This window comes from Podarcis bocagei (assembly GCF_964188305.1).
Source record: "Podarcis bocagei genome assembly, chromosome: 4".
NCBI lineage: Eukaryota > Metazoa > Chordata > Lepidosauria > Squamata > Lacertidae > Podarcis > Podarcis bocagei.
Window position 1 is genome coordinate 61,694,541 of NC_138128.1, and position 25,650 is coordinate 61,720,190.

General features: G+C 41.3%; 2 protein-coding genes across 18 annotated transcripts in view; one reads left to right on the plus strand and one right to left on the minus strand.

The window, feature by feature from the left end:
• Positions 1-19,389, minus strand: part of LOC308586437 (uncharacterized protein) — a 31,607-nt gene extending 12,218 nt beyond the window's left edge. For 2 of the 10 annotated variants that reach the window (XR_014007854.1, XM_081193108.1), the window contains exons 1-3: positions 17,346-17,465; positions 16,894-16,974; positions 1,582-1,663 (exon numbers count right to left, since the gene is read on the minus strand). Coding sequence is in view for 4 of the 10 variants with exons in the window: in XM_081193108.1 (XP_081049234.1) it covers positions 1,582-1,608 (27 nt within the window). In the remaining 6 variants the exon portion in view is untranslated. Of the gene's footprint in view, positions 1-1,581; positions 1,664-13,488; positions 13,705-16,192; positions 16,545-16,893; positions 16,975-17,345; positions 17,533-17,989; positions 18,078-18,549; positions 18,636-18,997 lie in introns of those variants that run through there. The other 8 variants (XR_014007855.1, XM_081193109.1, XM_081193111.1 and 5 more) reach the window with 8 other exon arrangements.
• The window catches only part of MGMT (O-6-methylguanine-DNA methyltransferase), a 180,185-nt gene continuing 167,550 nt past the window's right edge, over positions 13,016-25,650 (plus strand). The window contains exon 1 of one of the 8 annotated variants that reach the window (XM_081193096.1): positions 13,016-13,475. In XM_081193096.1, coding sequence (XP_081049222.1) covers positions 13,315-13,475 — 161 coding nt within the window. In that variant the 5' untranslated portion in view covers positions 13,016-13,314. Of the gene's footprint in view, positions 13,476-17,534; positions 17,714-18,191; positions 18,217-18,286; positions 18,408-18,521; positions 18,657-19,391; positions 19,414-19,446; positions 19,643-25,650 lie in introns of those variants that run through there. The other 7 variants (XM_081193095.1, XM_081193099.1, XM_081193101.1 and 4 more) reach the window with 7 other exon arrangements.

Consider the following 25,650-nt stretch of genomic DNA (forward strand, 5'->3'; position numbering starts at 1 on the left):
TTCTGTTGTTTATTGCAAGCATCAAATAATCAATTCTGAATCCTAGGAAAATAAACACAAGGAAACTGATTTTCTTTTGCTCCATATTCATGCTGTGGGGGGGGGGCATTCTATGCCTACATTTTGCCATTATTCTTTCTTTTAGAGTTCTGATAAGCTCAAAACAAACACACATTAGTAATTGTTGGCAACCTTCAGCAATAAGGAAGCTACAGCTCATCAGTTCTAATCTAGAGATCAAAGCAATTCGGTGGCAACATAAAACAGTTCTGTTTCAGAATTGACAGGATATTCCTTTAAAAACATAACATCAAACACAAATATGTGAGAAAAGTGTTTTTATATTTAAAGATGCAGCAGTGGTGGGTAGGGAAGGAGATGATGCTGGTAATTTTTACAGTTGGAAAAATACTTTATGTGCCCATTTTTACTGGTAATAATAATTCACACTGATCCAGCAGCCACGCTACATGCGATATAATCATCCTGCAGACATGAAACATCTTTTCCATGCACCCAAGCTCAGTCAAGATCCCAAGGATGAGGCAAAAGAGGCTTCCATGCTATGCATAGGTAAAGGGACCCCTGACAGTTAAGTCCAGTCGCGGATGGCTCTGGGGCTGTGGCACTCATCTTGCTTTACTGGCCAAGGGAGCCGATGTTTGTCCGCAGACAGTTTTTCCGGATCATGTGGCCAACATGACTAAGCCGCTTCTGGCAAACCAGAGCAGAACACGGAAACGCCGTTTACCTTCCCGCCGGAGTGGTACCTATTTATCTACTTGCACTTTGACATGCTTTCAATCTGTTAGGTTGGCAGGAGCTGGAACCGAGAAACGGGAGCTCACCCCCCATCGCGGGGAATCGAACCGCTGACCTTCTGATCGGCAAGCCCTAGGCTCTGTGGTTTAACCCACAGCGCCACCCGCGTCCCTAGGTTATGCATAGGTTGCTACTATTTCAGGCAAATGAAGAGACTGGCATGGATGGTGCAGCAGATGTACACTAAGCCAAATGCTCATGAGCAAGGCCATAAACGTCACCATGTGGAAGATAATGCAAATCATGCAGTATAATTCTAGCACCTAGAGTCAGGATGAACAAGGGTGCACCTACTAAAATCTGATGTCGGCCTGCTGGGGCAAATGGTGGGCAGTAGGAGCTCAGCCTGAGGTGCCCAGTCCCCTGCTGGTGCTGAGCTTAGTATAGCAGATTTAACAGTAACCTTGACAGTCTGCTTGAATGAACCATTATACATCAGTGCTAATCATGCACAGTGCTTGAGAAGGAATTAATTCTAGTTCAAGATCATTATATCAGTAAAGGAACCAGCTGCATTTCAAACTCATCCCTTTACAAAATGAACCAGTTCAGTTCAAGTTCATCCAAATTAACTTTTTAGTTCATAAAAAGTTTATCCTTGCATATATATTTTTCTGGCATTCAGAATGTTATAGTTGCTGTGCTGAAGAGCAATGCAGCGCTTATTGCATATGCAAAGCTCTACACTAAAGATATAAACAAGTTTAAACTATGAAATAAGGTTTGCAAGTGTAGACTTATGCAAGTATGCAAACTTACCTGCGAGTTAGCTGCTCCACTGAACATAGTGGGTCAACATGGATCTGCCAATCAGTTTATTCTGGTTTCGGGAAATAGGGTCCTGAAAATGCAATGTGTCAAAAACAGTTTTATCTTCTATATGACCAGCAAGCTCCTATAATTTTCAAAGCGTTCTTTTGCCTTTCTCACACTACTTACGTGTTCACATTTTTATCAAAACCATTAGTACAATAAGCTTCATTCTGCCCCTCTCAACATATTCATTTTCCTTCTCATTAGCTATGGACCCAATTTTTCTTCAGTCAACCATAATACTTAAAAAAAAAGATTCTGGACTTTTTTATTGCTGTCCATTGATGTTTTATTAATTTTCTCTGTAGAATACTAGCATTATGGAACAATTAAGAGTAATATCAGCTTTCTATAGCCTGGAGCATTTTGGAAAGTCTCTTGCTGTTTTACAGGACTAGAATGAGAACAAGTCTATAAAAAGAACATTATCTTAAATATCATATGGGTTTCTGGCTTTTTTATTTTCAGAAGATGTCTTTTTGTCGGTGTCAAATATGGCAACAACTAACACCAGATACAAACCACTGAAGCCAGTTTATGTGCACTTAAATCAGATATCTGAATGTAGGATGCATTTATGTAAATGTCAAACCATTTTGACAACTGGGTTCTGGGTTCATGTTGTCAGCTGGTAGCTTAATGTTCACTTGCAGCCAATCTACACAGCCGGGATGGGAAATCTGTGTTTCTCCAGATGTTGGAACTCCATCTTCCATTAGCCCAAGCCAGCATGATCGGTGGTCAGGCATAAGGACAGTTGTAGTCCAACGACATCTGTTAGGTCCTCATTCATAATGTGATGATCATCTTAACTTCCCTAGCTGGTAATAAGTGTCAGGTGCTGTTTCAGTTTCTGATAGGAGGTCACTGACTGATTGCGGTATTTTGAAATATTTGAGTATGCAGATATATGGCTCGATTATAGCTGGAGGCAGCTGGCAGGCCAAAAGACAGTCATATCCACCACCCTATATTAGATCTCCAGAGAATGATATTCCTGCTTCCCTTAATACCACAGCCCCTTTGTTTTCCCCTCACCTGCCCCTCTCTCTGGCTGGAATGATGGTGGTTAAGGGCGAGTTATCGTATCCAACTATTTTTTAACCTTCATGGCCCATTACCTGTAATTTCGCTAACAGGAGATGTGCCTTACAATTTTGCCACAGATCATCAAAGATTATCTGGCCCCGTTGTCCCTCTTCCATCCAAACCCAAACCTTATTGGAATAATTCACTCAGCTGATTGGTAAAAGTTGCTTCATTGACAAGAAGAAACTTGTAGTTCCTCTGTGGTACAATAATATCAATGCGGCATTGGAGAGTTATTATTAGTGTGTCTGTATGCATGCATGCGTGATTAGAAATGCAAATAAATAATTTCAAGAAACTGTCCTCACAGACATGTAAGCATGAAATCCAGAGCAAGGCAAAATGTATTTTAAGGTTTATAATGTGAGAAGAAATGTGTGAATAGCACAGTATTTAGTGGCAAACTCTCACTCTTGTGCTGTTAAATGAAAACTATAAGCTATGAATAAACATAAGGCATAGTCTTGAACACTGTAATTCATTTTATAGCTGCTTTCCCACAATGTGTGGTACTGGAAGCCATCCTTAGGCTGCAGTCTTATGCTCACTTACCTGGGAGCAAATCACATTGAACACAATGGAGATGTTTTTCCCCCCCAGTAGCCATACAAGTGATTGTGCTATAAATTGGGGAAAGGTGTGGGTTTGTTTGTTTTTTAAAGCATGATCTTCAGCAAATTAATCTGCTATTTTACTTTTAAAATAATATTTTGCACCTTCTCAGAAGCGGTTAGCTTGAAATGCAGTTTCTTCACAAGGAAAGACAAGCTAACGTAATGCAACTGGGGGTGTTGTTGGGCCAAAGGGTGCAACTCCCACGGCATTTATATCTTGCATATCACAGCAGCTTTCTCCCTTCATATTTCGGAATTGTAAAAGACGGGCAAAAAAAGAACTCCTATCAAAAGAAGAGACACTGAAGACATTCATAAACATCTAGACAGAGAATTGCATTTTCAACAAGAGAAACTCAATAGTTAAGGCTACATTTGGGACACTGCTATGACCATCTTATTTTCTCATTATGCTGTCAGAGTTGGAATTCATGTCAGGTTTTGAAGCCATTGAAACAAAGGGTACTTTCATAAACATCCATTTCATAAACTACAGCATATCTAATTCTTTTCAGCTCCGAATGCAGAGTTGAACATAGAGCGTGTGGTCTACAGAGAATTTGCCTGGAAAACATAAAACAATCTACTAGGTAAGTTGGGAAGCTGTTGACATAGGAAATGGAAATGGAAATTTGCTAGTAGTCTCCTATATCTATAGTTTTATACTCTACTTTGCCTGATGCTTGCTGATTGGAGCAGTATATCTTGATGTTAGTATCCCATTTCAGAAATATTCTGACATTATCTACTTGGCAGTTTGAAAAATAGTATAAAACTCCCAATGTATTTGAGTACATGTTTCAAAACAGCAATTGCAATATCCATTTCCACTGATGCAAGAGGCATGTTAGTGCCCACTTCAAGTAGCTGCATTCCTCAGACAGCAGTATGTGCTCGATTTGAAGGAGGGGTGCTCTTAAAGCATAACTTTTTAAAAAACAACCACCACCACAACAACAACCAGAATTGACTAGATTTATTTTCAATGATTCTTGGTAAAGCAGAGGAGATAACAAATCTTGCCAAGCATAATTGCTGTCTCCTCTCTGACCCAAAAAGTGTGCACATTAACTCCAATAGGATTTATACATTAAAAGTGCCAGTGCAGATTTATTATTTCAGGAAAACATACCAAATTGCACTTTGCAAACCACTCTCTGTTTACAGTCGTAATGGAGCAAACATTTCAACCAAAACATCTGTCTGACATCACAATGGGCAACTACAAATCTTAATTCCCCACTCTGCCTTCATATTATCCAGCAGTTTGAGGTAGGTGGGTGGGTGGGGGGAAATACCTGTTTCTGTGATGTCACAAAGCACCTTGTTTTCCAGTTCTTGGAGCTGGTCTTAAAAATGATGTGGCGTAACATAACACAACAAGGAGGGGGAATCTGCTGCCTGCCTATTCTGGGGCAGCAGAGGGCAAGGCACATTCTTTAAAACAGCCTTCACCCAAACTAGCATGCCAGTGGGAGTTGGCGAATGCTGCTTTATTGGTGTTTTTCTTTTTTTTTAAAAAAAAAGGAGCCTTAAAAGGGAATGCGGCACTGTTGCGCGAACATGTAGTCCACGAGTGGAAAACTTCAGACCCAGGGTCTGAATGTGGTCTTGCAGGCCACTTTATCTGGCCCTCAGGACTCTCTTCAGGCTATACCCCCTCTCCCTATGTCAGGCTCCTTCCCCAGTCTGTTCCATGCCCTCGTCAAGTGCTTTGAACTGTGGTAATGCCTCCTGCTCACTTGCCTGCATGGATCTCTGACTTGGGTCTAGGTGGAACACACACTATTATACAAAGGTTTCCCCACCTTACCCACATTTTTGGCTATCCTCCACCCCTGCTTCGCTCCCCTGTCCACCACTGACATGCAGCTCTCAGAAGGTTGCCTACAACGTAGCCCTCATGCTGAAAAATGTTCCCCACCCATTTAAAAAGTATAAATACTATCTGAGGGTTATTGTAGCACCCTGCTTGTGGTTAACGCTTAGCTGGAATGAAATATTCAACGCAGCAACAGAGAAATTAAATAATAATTTATTTGTCAGACAAATAAATGAGAGGCACAGTGGTATATGGTTACCAAGCTCTGGCCCCTGCCTCCTGCCATTATGGCCAGCCCTTATATTTCCTTAATCCACCCCCCTTTGCTCCTCCTGTTCAATCAGCCTGCTTGAATTTCCTATTGGCTGATTGCTATAACCAATTTTTAAGATACACCCATATCCTTCTGTCCTTATATGGAACACAAAGAGCTATATATTGTTACATCTATAAATGACAAATAAGTAGTAATATATCTTACATGTGTCTCAACAAGGAATCTTAATTACCAGCTCACCTCTTGCCTTCCTTGCCCTCCAAAACAGATGGTTAATAATTTTAAAATTTTATCTTGAACAGATGTCAGAGACCTTGGGTTCACATAAACATTGAAAGATCTCCTTCATTTGAAGGTTTCTAAACAAATGTTTGACAACTAATATATCTGGATGGCGTCTCATTGTCTAGGAGGAAAACACTCTCAAGGTTCTCTAAAAACAGCTGGCCTGCCTGGCATGAAACTTTTGAAAATCTAAGCCCATTTAATTTAGGAACCTGATCAAGATATAAGCCAATATATGCCTTGATTAAAAATGCAGTCTATATTCAGATGCCACATTCCCCCCTTTCAAGCTCAAGGACCAAGCGTCCTTGATAGCTTGATCTGCATCATATTCTGAGTTAAAGCTCTGTATAGGGCCATGACATGAGGTAGAGTTTCATTCGAAATCATCTTGCTAATTGTACTTCTAAAACATGAAATGATACATGGCATCATACATAAAACCATTACCACTACTGTCAAGAAAAACAAGCAAGACAATAATATCCCTTTGAGTCCTGTGACATTAGGTAACCATCCCATATCCCATCCTTCCCATGTTTGTACTGGGACATGTGCTATACTCTCCATCTTTGTGGCCAACACACGGATTGCCTCACCATTATCAGAAATGTTAAAGCAACAGGCATTCCCTGTCAAGTTCAAGACTCCACATAGGCAAGTACATAATCCATTCCCATTTTCAGCTGCAAAATGCGGCTCTACTTTCATCCAACTGTTGTGCAATAAGTCTCAAACTCTGGGCCGTTACATTGGTTACAAGTTCCACTACTGCTTGCAATCGAATTATTCTGTTTAGATTATAAATAGGATCCTGTGCCCCTTGTATGAGCTCACCAGGATTCCAGGAGGCAGGATCATAATAGGCTATAATGCGCTCTGGTGGCCAATCATCAGTATCGCTCCAACTTTGGGTACTTCCTCCTGCTATATGAGAAATATCAGCGTTTCTTCGTGTTCGCTTAGCTGAACTAGTGGGCAAAATCCAAATTGGTGGTAATACCCATCCCAGGAAACAAGTCCCACTCCATTTGGAAGGGAGTTTCTTGTATGCCCATTCTCCACATATCCACCACAACCATCGGGTCTGAGGTTTTTGGTACGTGGAGTACAGAAGGCGAAATATCACAAGGGGTATAGAGTTCACAGTGCAGTATGTTAGATTGCCTTTCTCTGTCACAGTTATGTTCCATACCACTTTCCATGCATGAATAAAAGGGGTTGCACAGGGCAAGGTATTCCGAGTTCGATAGGTAGTACCGTTTGCCCAGGTATGACTATTCTTAATATAATCCCAAGTATAGTGACAATGAGAAGAGCCTATCATGGTAGAATCAGCTGCATCTGATGATTTATGTACACAGAATTCCCCTTGTACAGGTATAACTCGTAATGTTTAGTTGAGTTCCATCCGAGGAAATTCTGTACTTCTGTTTGGTGTAGCATTTCGCTTACCATACCAATGGCATTTATTGGTATCGGTAATAAGGGCACACCTCCCTCTGAATCATCTGGCCCAAGAGAGCAAACAAGGCAATTGGTCCTATTTGCACATTGGCTACCATCTCAGCTAAACCTACCCACATATTGTGGTCATAGCGGAATCCATATTTAGCAAATTTGGTCAGATTCAAGGACCCTCCCCTTCCCAAGGGATCAGGATTAATAATAAAATCATGTTGATGTCTAGCATATGCATTCCTTCCACAAAAAATTACCTTATTGTGATAGCATATAAATATTAGTCCCTATATAATTCCCCCAGTGACAGAAATGGGGAACCACCAAGACCAAAACATATATCCCAAGGATCCCCAATGTGTAATATCTCTGATAATTGTTCCACAAGGGGGCAGTCAATCAATTGTATAAGAGAATCTTCCCGCTCACAGTCTCTGGTTCAGACGCTCCTCAAGCTTCAGGCGTGCGCAGGTCAGCCAGCTTCCAGGTTTGTGGCTGCAGCAGGCCGGTCGTCTAATGTTGCCCGAGACCTAGCCCGTTCCCGGTAGGGCTAGATACAGGGGTTTTTGGAGAGAGTCAGTTTAAGAGGATTAGAGGGGTCACCTTTGCATGTCCAACTGCCTTCGGACTTCTTCAAACGGGAGTGATGAATCCAGGGGGGTCACCTCAGCTACCTTCACCGCTGTTGGAGTAGAGAGCAAGACGGTGTAAGGTCCACGCCACTTAGGTGCAAGTGGATCACGTTTCCACTCTTTCACCCATATGCTATGCCAGCCTGAAGCTGATGAATCGGCACGGCAATGCTGCACGGCGTGCGCTCGAGGGCCCACCTGTTAAGATAAAAAAACAAACAAACAAACACGGGAGAGAGACAAAAACACGGGAGAGAGACTGCACTTGTCCCTGTGTCACATGGTCTCTTATTTGTTTGAGGTCAGTTGGAATATCCTGAACAAAGGAGGGCGGCCTCCCATACAGGAGCTCAAAAGGTGACAACTTAAGTCTTTTGTGGGTGTGCACCGAACACAAAACAGTGTTATGGGTAACACGTCTACCCTCCTGAGACTTTAAACATATTAGTGGGCTTCTGGCATGCCCTGCAGATACCTTGCACAAGCGTCTGGCGATAGGTGGTAAGCCTGGCCAGGTGAATTGCATTGTTTGGATCCCAATTAGGATCTTCCAAGGGAAAGTTGTAAATATTTCCCACTCTGGCCTGCTCACGCAAATATATCTGTGCCTTTTCAATTATGTCTCTCCTTTCCTCAGTGGTGAACAGAGTATTCAGGAGCTGGCGGCAATCTGTCCAAGTAGGACTATGAGTATTTATTATTGAAGTCACCAAGTCCATCATAGCCTGAGGTGGCTGTATTGCTTGCTGACCGATCAAGGTCTCCCTGTAACTTCTGTAATAATTCTCTAGGACTTGGATGTACAGGGGTTTGGGGTAGGCAATCAGTTGTTCCACTAAAGGAGACTGTAGATGGAGTTCTACTGGGACTCACAGGTGGAATAACCACTTCTGCTTGGGCTTCATTATAGAACTCCAATGCCTCCTGAAGATATTTATCATAATCTATCAAGGAATCAAGTTCTGTGACTCCACCCCCATTATTCATTCCACTTTCTTGCCTTGGGGTTACAACTGGTGGAGTGTTTGGATTTATTTGGCAAGATTCCTTTCCTAGCTTTGGCTTTTACAGCCAATAATTTGCATCGTTGGACTTTGCATTCCCTTATCCATGGAGGATTTTTATTTAATGTGCTCAGCCAAGAATCTATATATGAAAATTGTTCTGGGCACCCTCCAGTCTCTTTGGCGAAGTTAGACCAAAGTTTGCTTACTAAATTTATATCAAAGGTTCCTTGAGATGGCCATTCAATATTTTGATTCGGCCACTCTAATTCACATAACGTTCTCAGGCGCTCTGGCGTCAGTTTGACTCCATATGCCCCTGAGAAGGCTTTCTTAAAATTATTTAACATACATTCAAAAGGTGTACTTCCCCCCTTTGAACCCCCAACTCCCATTGTATGGCCCTGTGAAGTATCCACTCAGTCACTCACACACACACCTTACTGGGAAACGAAGTAGTACTCACTCCACACTTAGGTCAGCTACACATTGTACTTTCTCACACATGCAATGCGCCAGATACTTCACCACACACTACCTCCCAATTTTCCCTTTTCCCCCACCAGATCACCATCTGATATACCCAGCCACCTAGCGTACTCAGTTCCCCTTTACTGAGACGCAGAAGTTTGATCAGGACTTCTCTTCCTCCCAATTAATTGGAGGGCCAAAACCCCTTAGTGCACTTACCCTTAGCTGGTTCCCTGTTTATTTCTCTGGTCCCCCCCGGTCCGTCGCCGTCAGTGGGCAGGGTATCAGACAGACGAGACTGCTGCGTTCCCCTGGAAAAAATTTTTCCAGTGCGCGCTGGGTAGGCACAGTTGTCCTCTCTCTTGTACCCCGTCCAGTGAGGCGAAGGCGCTGCGTTCCAGCAGACCACTTATCCGAGTCGCAGGCACCATAAAATGTAGCACCCTGCTTGTGGTTAACGCTTAGCTGGAATGAAATATTCAACGCAGCAACAGAGAAATTAAATAATAATTTATTTGTCAGACAAATAAATGAGAGGCACAGTGGTATATGGTTACCAAGCTCTGGCCCCTGCCTCCTGCCATTATGGCCAGCCCTTATATTTCCTTAATCCACCCCCCTTTGCTCCTCCTGTTCAATCAGCCTGCTTGAATTTCCTATTGGCTGATTGCTATAACCAATTTTTAAGATACACCCATATCCTTCTGTCCTTATATGGAACACAAAGAGCTATATATTGTTACATCTATAAATGACAAATAAGTAGTAATATATCTTACATGTGTCTCAACAAGGAATCTTAATTACCAGCTCACCTCTTGCCTTCCTTGCCCTCCAAAACAGATGGTTAATAATTTTAAAATTTTATCTTGAACAGATGTCAGAGACCTTGGGTTCACATAAACATTGAAAGATCTCCTTCATTTGAAGGTTTCTAAACAAATGTTTGACAACTAATATATCTGGATGGCGTCTCATTGTCTAGGAGGAAAACACTCTCAAGGTTCTCTAAAAACAGCTGGCCTGCCTGGCATGAAACTTTTGAAAATCTAAGCCCATTTAATTTAGGAACCTGATCAAGATATAAGCCAATATATGCCTTGATTAAAAATGCAGTCTATATTCAGATGCCACATTATCACGGATAAGCACACTCGTCCTCCACCTGCAAAGCCTTTTAAAGAGAAAACAACTCCAAAAGCCCAACAGGCACGAGCGTTTCAGGACAGGAAGGATTGTCACCATTGACAGAAACCCTGACAGCTGAACAACTATACATGTGGTACCATTAAACACCCACACCCACCCACACCCACACACCCAGATCTGACAAGTTGAGTGCAAAATGCCACAAGACCAATTATTAAGCAGCTTGTATGTTTGAAAACTGGCCACTTTAAGCTGCCATTGTTATGGGCCAAGAAGCAGGTTGTGATTCCATCTGCCTTCCAAACAGTGCAAGTGAGTACAGTAGACCTTTGCGTCGACTGCCAGTGTTTGGCAACTCTCTCTTTTTGTTTTCTTTCTTGTCCTTTTTCTTTTCGGTTTGGCAGCCTTCTGCCAATCTATATACTGTGGGCCCATGCAAACCTATTTCCTCTGTTTTTCTTTGATTCACTTGCTTTAAGCACAGGAGAAGGGAGTGACCACTGCAACTTTGCCTTTCCGGCCCTGTTGTTTTTGGAAAACATTCAAGCCTTTTAAATATTGGCTTGGTGAGCTTTGCCATGATAAAGCTGGAGGAGAACCTCTGATCTAACAGCACCACAATCACATGGGAAAATAGGAGTATGAACCATTGTTCCTTCATCTTACTATTATAGCTATAGCGGAAGTGATGCGCAGTCTTAGGGAATGTTACCAGGTTTTTGTCCAGAAAATCATGAACAGAAGCCATGTTCATGTGGATGATACCCCTTTTACATGCCTTCTATGCTGCCTGGATGTTTTAAGATACATACACAAGTACAAATGGAAGGATAGTATGTGTGAATTTAAGGCAGAATGCATATAGAGGGTGATCCCTACAAAAGAGGCCCTGTGGATACAGAGTACACATGTTCCACAGAGCCTCTTTTAAAAGACTCACCCTGTACATTTTGGGACCATTTCTGGATGCTTGTGCTATTTATAGTTTGGATTACCATGATTAGCAAAGCATGGTTGATTTACCATGATTAGCAAAGCATTTGCCACTGCATTAGGTTGGTAATGCATACAAGGTCAGTAAGATGATACCAAGATTGTTCCAATAAAAAGTCATTAGCTGACCCACTTTACATCTTCTGCTCTCCAAGCTCAATAGAGTACCTGTTCTTTCTATCAAACTCATATCATGCATGACAGAGGAAATTCGGATTTGTGGTTGATCTGGACAACTCCTTTGGTGGTCTAAATTTTTAACCACCTGTTGGCAGAGAAGTGATTTATAAATTTTAAAAACAAAATAAAGACTATTTCTTTTCTTTCTTTTTAAAAAATCAAACTTCTTCCTTCTCTTCTTTCCCTGGCCATTCAATATACTTTGACCAAAGTCACCACAAAGGCTGTGTATATATAACGCAAGTGTCACAAACGAGATCCTTTCAGAAACAGGAAGTAAAAGTGTTCAGCTTAAACTTTGTAAACAACTCTAATGAGATTTAAATAAAAAATAAATGTATCAAAAATCTCCCACCTTTAATATGCAACTCTTTGTTAAACAGTTACTATTAAATACCGACCTGGAATCTGCTGGCAACAGTCCCAGCCTTTGTTCTCATAAGGAAGTAAGCTTAGCGCTGTTGGGAATATTATGCCAAATGTGCTCCTGAACTTGGGGGAAATGACTGTTTTGTATTTTGAGCTGTATTATGCTAAGTGAATTCTAAATCCTAGTGTTAATAATAAATAACCAGTGGCAGTTGCTATCTTAAAACACACAAATGTGGAATGCAATTAAACCTAACCTGTACAAAAAGCCCAGTGTAAATTGTAGGCTAACTTAAATTTCACTTATCTTCCCTGCTAAATGGTTCTTCCCCAACAAAACACTGCAAGGCTGCCCTTTCACCACCACTCTACAGCAATGCCATGTTTGTTTCCTTGCTGAACAGTACACATTTTAATGGCACAAAGAGGCTTTATCAAGCCTTACTCCCTCTATTTTATATAATCCAACAATTGGCTCAGGAAGGATGGTCAACCTACCAGTATGAGAACATCACCCTGAAAATTATTTGTGCACAACCCAAAACCGCAATCCTATCCATCCTTACCTGGGAGTCAGTGTGACTTGCTCTTGAGTAAGCATACTTTGGACTGGCCTGTTAGTCATTTGAGAGAAGTGTGATTAAGTTCAGCAGAGCTCTCTGGTGGTAAGAGAGAGGGAACCTTGACTTACAAAAACTTCTGAAAGTCAATCCTAATAGTGGCTTCTTGATTCATGTATCTGTGTCAAAGTATATATTTAAAACTTAGAATAGTACATGGTCTTCCTTTATAGACTAAGGAACCAGACGTATAAATGGCCTGATCAGGGGTTTTTCCATATGTATATTTAACTTTGTGTTCTAATAATTTCTTGCAACAAGAGATCGGAAGTTAAAGGAAAGCATTAAATGGACAAATCTACAATAAAATATCAGCATTATTTAATGGCATTAAAAGAAAACTGGATTCTTAGCTGTCTTATCAGCTCTGTCTACTACATCATATTTTAGTGAACTTTTATAGTGGTAGACAGTGCTACAGCAACTTGATTATTTTAATACTGATCCACCCCAAGACTTTCCAGATTCAATCAACACGATCCACAGAGGAAGGCTACCTGTTCAGCTGATATACACATTTAGATAGGGATACGCATTTTGGTGTGTATTTGGTTCCCATTCAACCTGATAGCTCTATGTGATGTGCATCTCCACTGGCTGGATGAGAGAGAGAGGACAGGGCTTCTGTGCCTTTAATAGCTGTGTAGAAGATAGAATTTCAGCGGGTGTAACTTACATCACAAGTGCTTCTACGTAGCCATTCCCTGTGCTACATGACTATTAGAGGTGTAAGAGCCCAGCGTTCTTTTCCATCTCTCTGTCCCACTCCATCTGGATCCACTAGTCCAACATATGAAAGCATAATTGACAGTGCACACCTATACATGCCTACTCAGATGCAAGCCGCATTGCATTCAGTAGAACTGATTCAAAGGTAAAAAATGGATCTGAAGCTGGATCAGGGCCAGTGTCAGTTTTCCTTACAGAATAATGTCTGTGTGCAATTATAATTTGAGAATGTGCTCTTGGTATGACAGAGAGGACTGGTAGAGAAATATTGAAAACAAAACTTGCAGGACTCAATAAAATGAGTTCTTTCTGCTGTGAGTGAAGCAAAGATATGCTGTGAGTCTATGGTTTCTTGATGAAATACCTTGTAAATCCTGCAAAAGAAAAGAAAAGAAAAAACAGCTAGAACAAGCCAATTTCACATAGTGGGGCCTTTGCCAGAAACATGCTATGAGGGCCTCAAGTGTTAGCTTTCTACAGCTTCCATTACCCTGGCAAAACAAACAAAGATATATTGATTGTTTCTGTGTGGGTACCATTTATTTATTTGTTTGTTGGGTTTTTTTTGCAGAAAATTTCAAAAGGAAATGAAAAATGGCCTGATTAGTCTCCCACTCAGTGTAAATCAAGGGTAATGTCACTAGTTTAATCAATACAAACAGTAAAATGTAAAGAACAACATAACCTATAAACTAAAACTGGAATAAAGACCGGAATTATTTATTTTACCAGGAGAAAGATGGGGAGGAAAAAACGCACACCCCTGAATGCCTATGAAGAATTAGAATGCATTGTTGGAATTCTTACTGGTGACAGGAACAAAAATAGTGGAATTTATCAGAGTTACATAATCTATATTTTCCACCAGAAAAAGCTGTATTTTACCAGACTAATAACTATTTGGTCCTTAGGCTGAAATATCTCACCCACATATACATCCTAGGGAGTAAGCCCCATTGAACAAAGTGGGACTTGCTTTCCAGAAAAGATGAATAGGGTTGTGCTATAAGTTTACCAAGGCTGGAATCCAAAGAACCACACAGGCAGTGTAATCCTGTACATGCATATGTGGAAGTGAGCTCCTTTAAACCCCATGAGGTTTAATTTTGAGGAGACATACATAGGTCATGCAAGGTGCTTGAGCTAGCCTAGTGGAAATGTAGTGGTGTTCTTAGAAGAAAAGACCCTGTCACCCTGACCATTTTGTAAACTGCTTCTGAAAATGCCTAGGATGAGGTCCACTGGTAGAAAAAAAAATCATATAAAATTGCTCTTGGGCTTACATAATTTGTTTTGCTGTTCTTTGGAACCTGGCCTAATACAGCGTCACGTGGACACAGTCTGGAAGCAGTGAGTGATGGTGGGTTTGGATGTGGGAAACCTAAAGCTCAAATCCTCGCTCAGACATGGAACTCACCATCTATCAAATTCATTTGCAGCCCAGGGTTATCATGATAAAAAGCTGCTCTGTGCTCCATGAATGAAAGATGGGGCACAAATGTAAGAAATTTGATGGGGATGCAAATTTGGCTGCACCCAGACTTTGGAACTCCCAAGAAAGACTAGCCTGGCACCCTCCTTATTGTCCTTCTGCCCGCAGGTGAATATTGTTTTATTCTGACAGGCTTTTGAGAACTGACTGTTTTTATGGAAACTGTTTTTTATAGTGTTTTGCTGTTTTTAATATCTGTATTTTAATAATTTGTTTTTATATTGTTTTAATTCTGTTAAACTTTAAGAACTTTTAAACCATTTCTTAGCTTTCTGTGTTTTACCCATGTTTAATTTTTTTGTAAACCACCTTGACTCTCAGCTGTGGGGAAAATGTGAGATATAAACAAACAAACAAATAAGAACTTTTGACATTCCTTATTTATATCCCTGTATTGCTAAAGAGCAAAATTTGACATCTGAGTAGACATGTTGAGGACCATGCTGCACACATATATATAAAGAGGATGCAAGTGATCTGCTTTGTTCCAAAATAATAAATAAGTCTTTCTAAATATTTGCGCGCATATAGATATATATGGTACCAATAATTTCCTTGAAGTTATTCTGAAATGTGCTACGTTTCCCATATCTATCACATAATGGATAGCGCTCTTCAATATTCAGTGATGCAAATTATTTGCTAAATTTCAAAAACAATTGTTACAAACTATTCTGTGCTTTTAATCATTGATTTTAATCATTGATTTACCAACTCAGTGTTTTTTTAATGAATCCAAGATTAACATGGACTTTTACATTCAGCAAAAGCAAAAAATCACGCCTGTCATTATTCTGAATTGCATCAAAAATCATGTCACCCATAGTGAGTGCTGAATTAATCATTTGACTAAATTATAGAGCCTGAATGAAGCTCACAACTGCATGGGCCATGTAGCTCAATCCTAGTCATCCTTACATGCAAGGTAGATCACTACTATTATTCTATGCATTGTATGGGCTGAAACTCAAGAGGTGGTGGCTTCCAAAAGGCCTCCCATGAGGTCACTGCTGAGGGTTGGAACTGGGGATTTTTCAGCTCTCATTCTTAGCTGGAAAGTCCTGGAAGACCTGTTCCCTGCCTGGCAGGCCTTTCCCACCTGGCCTGGGAAGGCAGAGCCCTGACTGACTCCCGCTACAAAAACTGAGGCTGTTGAACAGACTTGAACAGGCTGAAAGGTTCACCTGCTAGATTTCTGCCTGGAACTCCAGGAATCTTGCATCTTGGTGAATGTGGTGTCTCCGGGGTGGAGTGCAACACTATTGTTTAGCTCAGATCATTCAAATGAAGACTTCTTGTGTGGAAAGGAAGAAATGCAGGCCCAAGCCACAAAGAAAACTGTGCCCTGCCTAGGACACAGCTCAGTAAAGTTTTCAATTTCAGGTCTGATTCCTGGAATGTGGAGTGCTTTCCCCTCATCATGGAGCAACTGCAGTTGGTCCCTGTTTCCAACACGGTTTACTTAAGCATATTCATAGTTAGCCTGTATACATATTTACTCCAGCTCCAATATGCTCCTACTATTGGTGTTTGAAGCCAATTACACAATGACATTAGCCACAATCCATCTGTAGCCCATGGCTTCTTGAGAAATACTCCTGTTTATGATGTGCTTTTCCTCAAACCATCTGATTTCCAAACTGCAGTTAAACTGAGGTGTGTACATTTCAGACAGCTGTTGTGCATGCACAGATGATACGTTCAGTGAACTAGACTTTGACACTGTAAAACAAATTATAGTGTACAAATTATAGTGATATAGTGTACATAACTTTAGGCATACCAAAGCCCACCAAGTCTCGAAAACTCTGCTTCAAAAAGCCATGTCCATCTTCTGGAATGTACATGTGGCTGACACCCTCCCCTTTTCATTTCTACCAGGCAAAGGTAACTGGTAAACATTATGGCTTGCCAGTAGTTGTAATATATTTTTTAGTATTTCTAGAACTGCCCATGTACTTTTTATTTTATAGAAGAAAGGCTAGTAGCAAACAGCCCTTCATTACATGATTGTACAGTACTATTAATTAGGGTTGCCCCTTTAAAAAACAAAAAGCCCTTGCTCTCTTACGTTTCAACAGCTGATATACAAAACTTGAACTGATGGAAGTGTTCTGCTCACTTATTTTCATGCCAGCAAGAACATCAGCACCTGTATTTCACAACATAGGAAGCAATTAAAGGTACAGGTGTCCAGTAAACTGATGGTGATAATAATGCTTAAAGTTTGTACAGTGCTGTGCAGTGTTTCATATGAAAAATCTCTTGATAAACTTCATTGCTCTCTTTTTTCACAAGTCAATTTTTAAAGTAACAGGAAGGAAATTGAGGTAAAATATGTCCCTTTTGGCACCCAGATCACGGACCCTCTAGAGGCCAGTCTAAGAACCCCTGCCCCATATGGCTGATTATGAAGGACCTGCCCTCGACCGGATTTCACATCACAAACCAAAACAGAACCAAAACAGCAAATGCCTCTGAGAATAAACAGGCTACCTCCCCGCAAGTCACAGTGGTACCTACCCAAACTTATTGGGAAAGATGCTTTTGGAAAAGTGCAGCCTCTCCTCTGAGCTTCCGTATAGTGCCTGCTTGGCTTCTCGGTCAGACATAAGATGTGATAAACTGGAAACCTATTCTGACACACACACACACCCAAACTACAGCTAAAAAGAGTAGAGGAATGATGTACCGTATGTTTAAGTCGCTGCATTAGGAGCAGTAGGTATGTGGAGCATGCTGGGAATTGTAGTTTACACTATCGGAAATAAGCTGCTCGGCTTTCACCGCTTCAACTACAACTCCCACAAGGCAAACCACCTCTGCACAACACATTTGCCCCTTTCCGTTCAGCGGAGGAAAACCCGGCCGTTCTACTTCGTCTCTTTCAGGTTAGCCAAAGCGTGTGTGTAGTAGAAGCTCAGCCGGGGAGTTCCTGCTCTCTGCGCATGCAACTCAGAAATAAAGCCGTTTTCAGCTTTAGGAGCTTTAGTAGCAGCAACAGCAGCTGTAACTAGGCGGCATGTTTACTCTCTGAGAAGCTCAGAACTGTTGAGTTTTGCAGTGCAAGCTGTTGCAAACTGCAGAGGAATAGATGAGGCCTCGTCCCTTCCCAAGGCGGCTGCCAAACGACAGGCGGGGTGGGATGGGGGGCGATGCATGCTTACTCGGAAGCAAGTCGCAACGGGTTCAATGGGGTCTCACGCCCGCCTAGCCCGCTGAATACAGAGGATTGCAGTGTCGCTTTACGGATGGCTACGTCTTCTGCCTCCACTCATTGGTCGGCCGACGGCTTAGGGATTGTCTCAGCCCGGCGGGCGTGCTAAAAAATAAAAAGGTCGTCGGAAAGCATCCACACACACCCCGCCCCGGAGCAGTGAGCGTCCGGGCGCAGGTGCGGGCCACTGGCCTCTTCAGCTGTTAAAACCCAGAGAAGTCCGGGCTTGTTCCGCCCCCCCCCTCCCCCAGTTTTGTCTACTCTCTTTTTGCCCCTCATCCCGCTTCCTTAACTTCCTGTCATCCCGCACTTTTCGCTCGTCTCTCCGCCCAGAAGTGCCTTAAGCGCCTTCTTCCCGGTGCTTGCAGGTGAGCTCCTTCGTATCCCGGGCAAGGGACTTGTTTGTTGAGCTGCTAAAACAGTGAGCCTGACGGGATGGGGGAACGTGTGAACAAGTGTCCTTCCAGAAAGGAGCGGGAAAAGAGAAACGCAGCGCTGATTTAACTCCACCTGCTTTATATCGCTATCCTTGCCTCTCTGGTGCTTTAAAGCAAAAACAAACCACAACTCGTGTGCCCGGCGTGCGTGTGGCCCGGATTCCTTTGCCAAGCGCCAAGGTGTCTTTCCCCCCCTATTGCATCCGGCGTTCAGAGATAAGAGGGGGAAATGGCCTATATTCGGGAGCAGGCAGCTTGTATAACTTGCAAGACTTTTAAAAGGAAAACCATGATGAGTTTGGCGCTTTGCTTTTCCTCGCTGGAAATTCGCTGAAGTCTCCTGGGCTCGAGGGGGTGGCGTGCAACCGAGGGGAAAGTGCGGCGAAGGAGAAAGTCCAACCCCAAAGGGCTTTTTTTTCTCTCGGCTCGCCACAAATTTCCACTCCGTTCAAAGAGGAACTCTCTCTCTCCTTTCTAAGCGAGTGTTTTGGTTTCAGTTCAATTCCACCCAAGGCCCTCACCCTTCTCCTTTCCCACGCGCTTCCGTTGGTTTCTTCGGCTTGTTTGTTTTCCATTCTTAGCTCCGCCGTACTCGGCGGTTTTGTAACATGCTGTGCGTTTCTCTGGTGGAGGGAGGGTAATGTCAAGCTGCGGCGTCCCGAAGAGGGAATTCTCAAAAGGAGAGCTGTACTTAAAGAGCGGCTCTGAAAGTTGACTTCCTAATAAAAAGCGCCCAGCAGGGTTGCTTAGAAAACAAACGAGCCTTTTAAATATATATATAAACACACACGCCTCTTTTCCTCAGCCTGGTGAATATTCTGGAGGGGTAATCATGCCCCCTCTTTCTGTTGAAATCAGTTGCTGCCTTGTGTCCAAAATCTCCATAAGCCTCTATGACACAGGTGCTTTCTGTGACATAGTTATGCCATAAAACATGGTCAGTCCCGCCTCTGCATATGTTTTTTAATGCACTGCCACTACAAGCCATTTTAATCGCAAGAGCTTTCATTTTTGTATTTGTGCTCAACAGCTCCACTTCAAAATATTTATATTCTCTGGAACAGGGGTTCTTGAGCTGTGGTCTGTGAGCTTCATTCAAGGGACCCATGACGTGTCTGTGAAAATACTATTGAAAAGTGCACAGCATATTGAAATTGCTACTAGAGGTAGATATATTATTTATGTGGTCTGCCAAGACCCTCTGCAGTTTTCAAGTGGTCTGTGTGGGGGGGGGGAATTGGGAATAATTACTCTGGAGCGGGGTGCTCCAACTTTTCATATCAAGTGGGCTGCAAGAGTACTTTGTCGTGGAACCCACTAGCCTTGTCATACCTGCAAGTGGGGGTGGGGGGAGAGCAATGCCAAAATTTGACCTTCTCCGGGCCTCATGCTTCCCAAAGTGAGGCACTAGACTTTGGGAAGGAGGGACGAGGCTCTGGTGGGATCACAGAGTCCTCCCACTTCCTTCCCAAAGCTGGGAAAGCACTTACTAGGCTTTGGGAAAGAGAAGACTCCGGGACCCTGTCAGAGCCCTCAGGTCTCCTTCCCAAATCCCAGCGCCTCACTTACCTGGCTTTGGGAAGGCAGCATGAGGGCTGAGGGGACAACAAATGTGGGCCGCACATTGGATACTCCGCCCTAGATAGTTGTACAACCCTCTTTGTGTTAATTAACACATGTATGGGATGGCCTTTATGTGTTCCCCAGCAGTTCAGAATCTAGGTATTAAGAGAATAGAATACAAGTTTGAGGTGAGAACAGCTCCTACTGTATTTTGGTGTGTTTGAATAGGAAATAGGCTAAGTAAGTTCTCTGAAACCAAGTTAGTCTTACTTTACTCTTCCAAAACTAAATATATTTATATTAAAGACCCTTTTCAGGTCTGCATTTCAAGGAAAACCAAGCTACGTTTATCCCAAATAGTTTAAAAGTGATGGCAATTTAAATATAGGTACAATCGCCTCTAGGTTACCTTAAGAGGTAATCAGCTGGTGGACATACTGACATTTGGGGGGTGGAGATTGAAATGTTTTGGGAGCAATTCCAGATTTTTAGTAACTGTTCAGCTAGGGAGCTCAAAAACACTTGATTGTTAAATGCCAGTATTGCAGTTTCAAGTGCTCAAGTAACCAGGTATGGGGTGGCATTCTGCTAAGCTTTATTCTGAGGAGACCCATTGCAATGAATGGACCTAGCTTAGTCATGTTCATTAATATCAGTGGGTTTTCACTGAATAAAGTGTAGTTGAACACCACCCACGCTGCCGGTAGTTTTTCCAGCCCTGTAACCCATGTTTATTCATTGTCTTTATCTAGTTAGCCAAAAGCTTTGCAGACTTTGATGGTGTGCTAATAGGTCACAATGATTCCCTCTTTTGAAATAAATACATATTTAAAAGATTTCAGAGTAGCTTATGAATCCAGGTAGGTGTGCTTGCAAGCCAGCGTCAGCAACTTTTATCTGCAGCCTGATCCATGACAAGTTAATTACACCACTTATGCAGCAACTGCACAGATGCTCTATAGGAAGCTATAGTAGTTATACTGTAACTTGTGTTACCCTGGCTACTTTATCTCCTGATAACTCTGTAATTAACTTGTCACCACTGTTTAATGCTTAACGTATGTAGAGAATCAGTTAATGGCATCGCTAAAGTGATAGTAGCCTGAAGGAGAAGCTCATGCCCACTGGGAAGGCTATCAGGGATTGCTTAAACACAAAACACCCGGGCCTGACCTGGAAAGGCATTAAAAAGCTCATTTGTTAGGGCGCTTTGGGTAGAATGTTAAGAGTGTTCCTGCTAAACATACAGCTAGTGTTCAACAGCCCTCTTTAAAGTGCAGATTTTGGAATTGCATTAATTTCCAGTAGCGAAAAAAGCAGCAATATAATAGGTGTATTTTCAGCCTAAATGAAGTTCGAGAGAGAACGAGGGGTTTTGTTAACATTACCGCATATGTAATAATACAGTTAAGAATCTTGTCCTGTCTGAACAATACATAACTACTTCTTACACTACCCTAGAGACCACTAACGTAAAAGATGACACCCTACTGCACATGTTAAAAACTTTAGGTTATACGGTGGTGGCTTCTCTCAATCAGATCAGAGATGAATCATAGTCTCATGGGAACAAAATACTGTTCCTTTCTGCACCATTCTCAACAATAGTGAGCCTTTCTGGGCACAATGCAGCTCTTTTATAGAGAGTTCCAGTTTCTTGCTGGAAAGAGTGCTGCCTGTTATTAGTGATAAATTTGCATGTTTTGAAGAAACTTACAGAATGAACAAAAATCCTAGATGTGTGATAGCTTAAATTCTAAACTTTATGTTTATGAACGCATCATGTACTTTTAAAGATTTCCCGTGTTAGAATAATTTCCTGTTTGCAACACTTGTGTAGTCAGCAAAGTATCCAATGCTGTCTGTATTGCCCATTCCCAGAAGTCGAAGGGCGAAACTGAATGCACGTTCTACCAATAGCATAACTCGTAAAAGCAAGCACTTGTTAAATCTATTTGTTTTTATTATAGACATCGATCTGCCAGTCGCAATAATGCATTTATGGACATTTTTCTGCAAGCACAGCGCTGGTGGCAGTTTTTACTGACAAATTGAGTCATATGGACAGTAGTTCAAAATAAGCTTACTTTATTGACAGATTGTGCAGTTCTCTAGTTCACAGAGTCTTCTTAAGATATTTGGATTGGCAAAAAAGAGAGAATATAGCAGAAATATAAGACAACTGCTCTGATTTTTGAAGGGGGAACCTGTAAAATCGGTGTCGTAGGTAGCCATGTTTTTCAGCAATTTTAATTGTGGGTAATTTTAGATTATGAAAGTGCTATGGTGCCACATGAACAAAGTTAGCTGGTAGACAATGGAGCCCAAAGCATCTTGCATCTCACTTTGTGCAGACATTTAGGATGAACCTAGGAAGTTTAGGAAGTCTAAAAAAGGTCTCTCCAAAGCAGAAAGTATCAAGGATAACAACTACTGATTGTCTGTCCTACATGAGTTTGCCATTTTGTTCTCTCTTCACTTGGTTTGGAAGGATTCTATTGGTGCTTTGTTAGTTTGTTTCAGTTTTCACCACCCTGAATCATTTGGGGTCATTAATGAACTTGTCCACTTCAGTGGTTATCCCTGACTCCACAAAATTTATGTCGTTAATAGTCCCAGTTTCATCCTTACTGGGCGCCACTGCTTGCTTGCTGCCCTCCATTATGAAAACTGTTCATTGCACGTACAAACTTCTTTCAACCAATACTTATTAGTAGATACAGTGGTACCTTGGGTTAAGTACTTAATTCGTTCCAGAGGTCCGTTCTTAAGCTGAAACTGTTCTTAACCTGAAGCACCACTTTAGCTAATGGGGCCTCCTGCTGCTGCTGCGCCGCCGGAGCATGATTTCTGTTCTCATCCTGAAGCAAAGTTCTTAACCTGAGGTACTATTTCTGGGTTAGCGGAGTCTGTAACCTGAAGCGTATGTAACGTGAAGCGTAAGTAACCCGAGGTACCACTGTAGCATACTAATCTGCCTTGTAAATGATGGTGCTGATGAATCAGTTGCCATTATAATGATATTTAAATTGTGTTACTGTGATTTAGATCAATCAGTGTAAAATGCAAGCAATGAAATAATTATCTTCAGTATGGAGACCATTCAGATTCAGGGTACTGCTTTGGCATTTATTTACAGTGCTCTTCTGGACTTTGGTGTTCTTGAATGACTTTTCCACTGCTCAGTAAAGTGTCAAAGAAGACCCCCTGAAGAAAACAAGTCCGAGTGATAGTATATTGAGCACAAAGTTTAGAACAGAGCATTGCTTTTGCAGAGGTCAAATAAGTAGAATAGCTACTTATAAGAGGATGCCATTGGCCAGATCTCTTTTAACCAGTGAAGTGCCGCAAATTCACACTTTGTTGAACTTGTTTGTGATAACTATTTATTGAATTGAATTTATATCCTTCCCTTCTGAGCAAGCCCAAGGTGGCAAACAAATACATAGCAAAAAGTTTAAAAAAAAACAAAAACAAAAAAACCCATTCGAAAACAGTTGAAACATTCTAAAAGCAATTAAACATTCTGGGAGCATATCTGAGAACTTGGCTTTAGAGAGACCAACAAAATGCCATCTGACAGTACAATTTCTTGACCAGCTTTACTATCTTTGAAGGGAATGTTCACAAAGTCATGCACAATGCATGTGAAAATAATGCTGTTATTGATAGGAACTGTTTATCCTGTGAAGCAAATAATCTTTGGAAAGATGAATACTCAAAGTTGGGTGGGTATCTCACCATAAAGATTATACTGTGCACACTTATGACTAGTCCCGTTGACTTACCTGTTCCTTCCAGGCTATGTGAGAGTGTCTCCTGGGTGTAAATAGCATCCTGAACAGCAAAATAAGTGAAATATTTTGGCTTTATCTGGCACTAAGCTCCTGAAGTATAAAAAGGATGGTTAGAAACAGAGCGGGGTTCTATAGGACCAGCACTTCGTAGATTGCACCCAGTGGGTTTAAGATGGGGCAAGTGCAAATGTATTTATTGTCTTGTGTGGTTTATAGTTACTGCCTAAGCTGTTGCTTTCTGAAATTGGAGCTAGGTGGTAGAAATGCGCTTGAATTGGAGGGGTAAGAAGATTGCTGCTATAATTATTGCAAATAAAAGTCATCTGTTAGTGGATATGCTTTGTTTTATATGGTGCCATTAATATTTAAAATGTGGATTTGAATTCTTTTCAGTTATCTCCATTTAGTGGTTGTTGATAATTCCATAGTGAGAATCTCTAAGAATATGATTAACCCTCAGGGTCATCTTATAATGTAATTATTAATGATTGATTCTGTTTATCCTTGAAATCAATATAAAAAGGAAAATTGCTTGGCATATATTTGGGCTTGATTTCTTACGTTTGGTAAACATGACCGCTAGTATTGGCTTTATATATTAAAACACGTTTGAGGGATCTAAAAGTGTGCAGCTTAGTTTTTAAATAATTATGGCGATACGTGGTGGTTCTTACATGACATATGTTAATATGGCCAATAGTGTTAACATCTCCTGCCACTAATAGTTAGGGTGGGGATGTATAGTAATTGATCTTCCTGGGAGTGCTGTAATGTAAAAACAATTCAGGCTGTTTGAAGTATATTTTACAAGTGTGCATTGGGCCTTTGGGATGTTACATTGAAAAACCCAATTGTACAGTTACCATGGGAACCCAATTAGAATAGATTGCTTAGGTTTTTTAGTCTTTTCATCTTGACCAAAAAATCTAATGTACTTTAAATGTTTTCATGTGGAATTTTATGCATAGTCTGGATTGATGTAATAATAGCTTTTATTTGAATGCTAAAATGAGACTGTATCCACTGTGTATCAGGGTTTCCCTTCACCACCACAGAAAGATAATATTTTGGCATATGCATACATATTTAAACCCTGTGTTAGCTATCGTATGTTTCTTTTTAATTGTAGTCAGGTTTAGTGATTTTTAACACTGTTTCAATAATCCTGAAAAACAAGACTGTTCGTCCATGACTCTTCTCCTGTTGGTAGAATTTGTTGACTTCTTTCAGATATTTAAAGGTACTCACAATGAAGAGAAAGGTGCGCTCACCCTATCCACAGGGGACAGGAATGGAAGCAATGGGAATAAATGACTGGGAAGTAGATTTAAATCAAACATCGGTAAGAACAGTAGTTTAGCAGCAGAATGAGCAGTTTAAGGGAGCTGTGGGATCTCCTTCCTGGAGGTTTTCAGGAAAAGAGCATATAAGTTGGAATACTGATTCCATTGTACAGTATTTTGAAACCTGAAATCCAGAACAGTGGCTATCAGCTGAAAGTAGGAAGCAAAAGGTAGAAACAATACATCTACAGATAGCTTCTTTTTACAACCTACATTTGTGGAAATCTGTGAGGCTGTGTGTTTGTGTAAAAAAGGGCTTTTATAAAAACGCTTTCTGAATACTGTAATTCTTTTAGAGAATAGAGGTAGATTCTTATTTCAGCCATATTTACTGCTTTCTCTCATGCTGGGATCTCTCTTAGTGGCAAGCTAAGACACTTCTAATGTCCAGCTGTGAAAGCAGAGCTGTAGCTTGCTTTGGAACAGACTCCCAACATCATTCCTTGATCTACCAAGCAGAGAATGCACTTG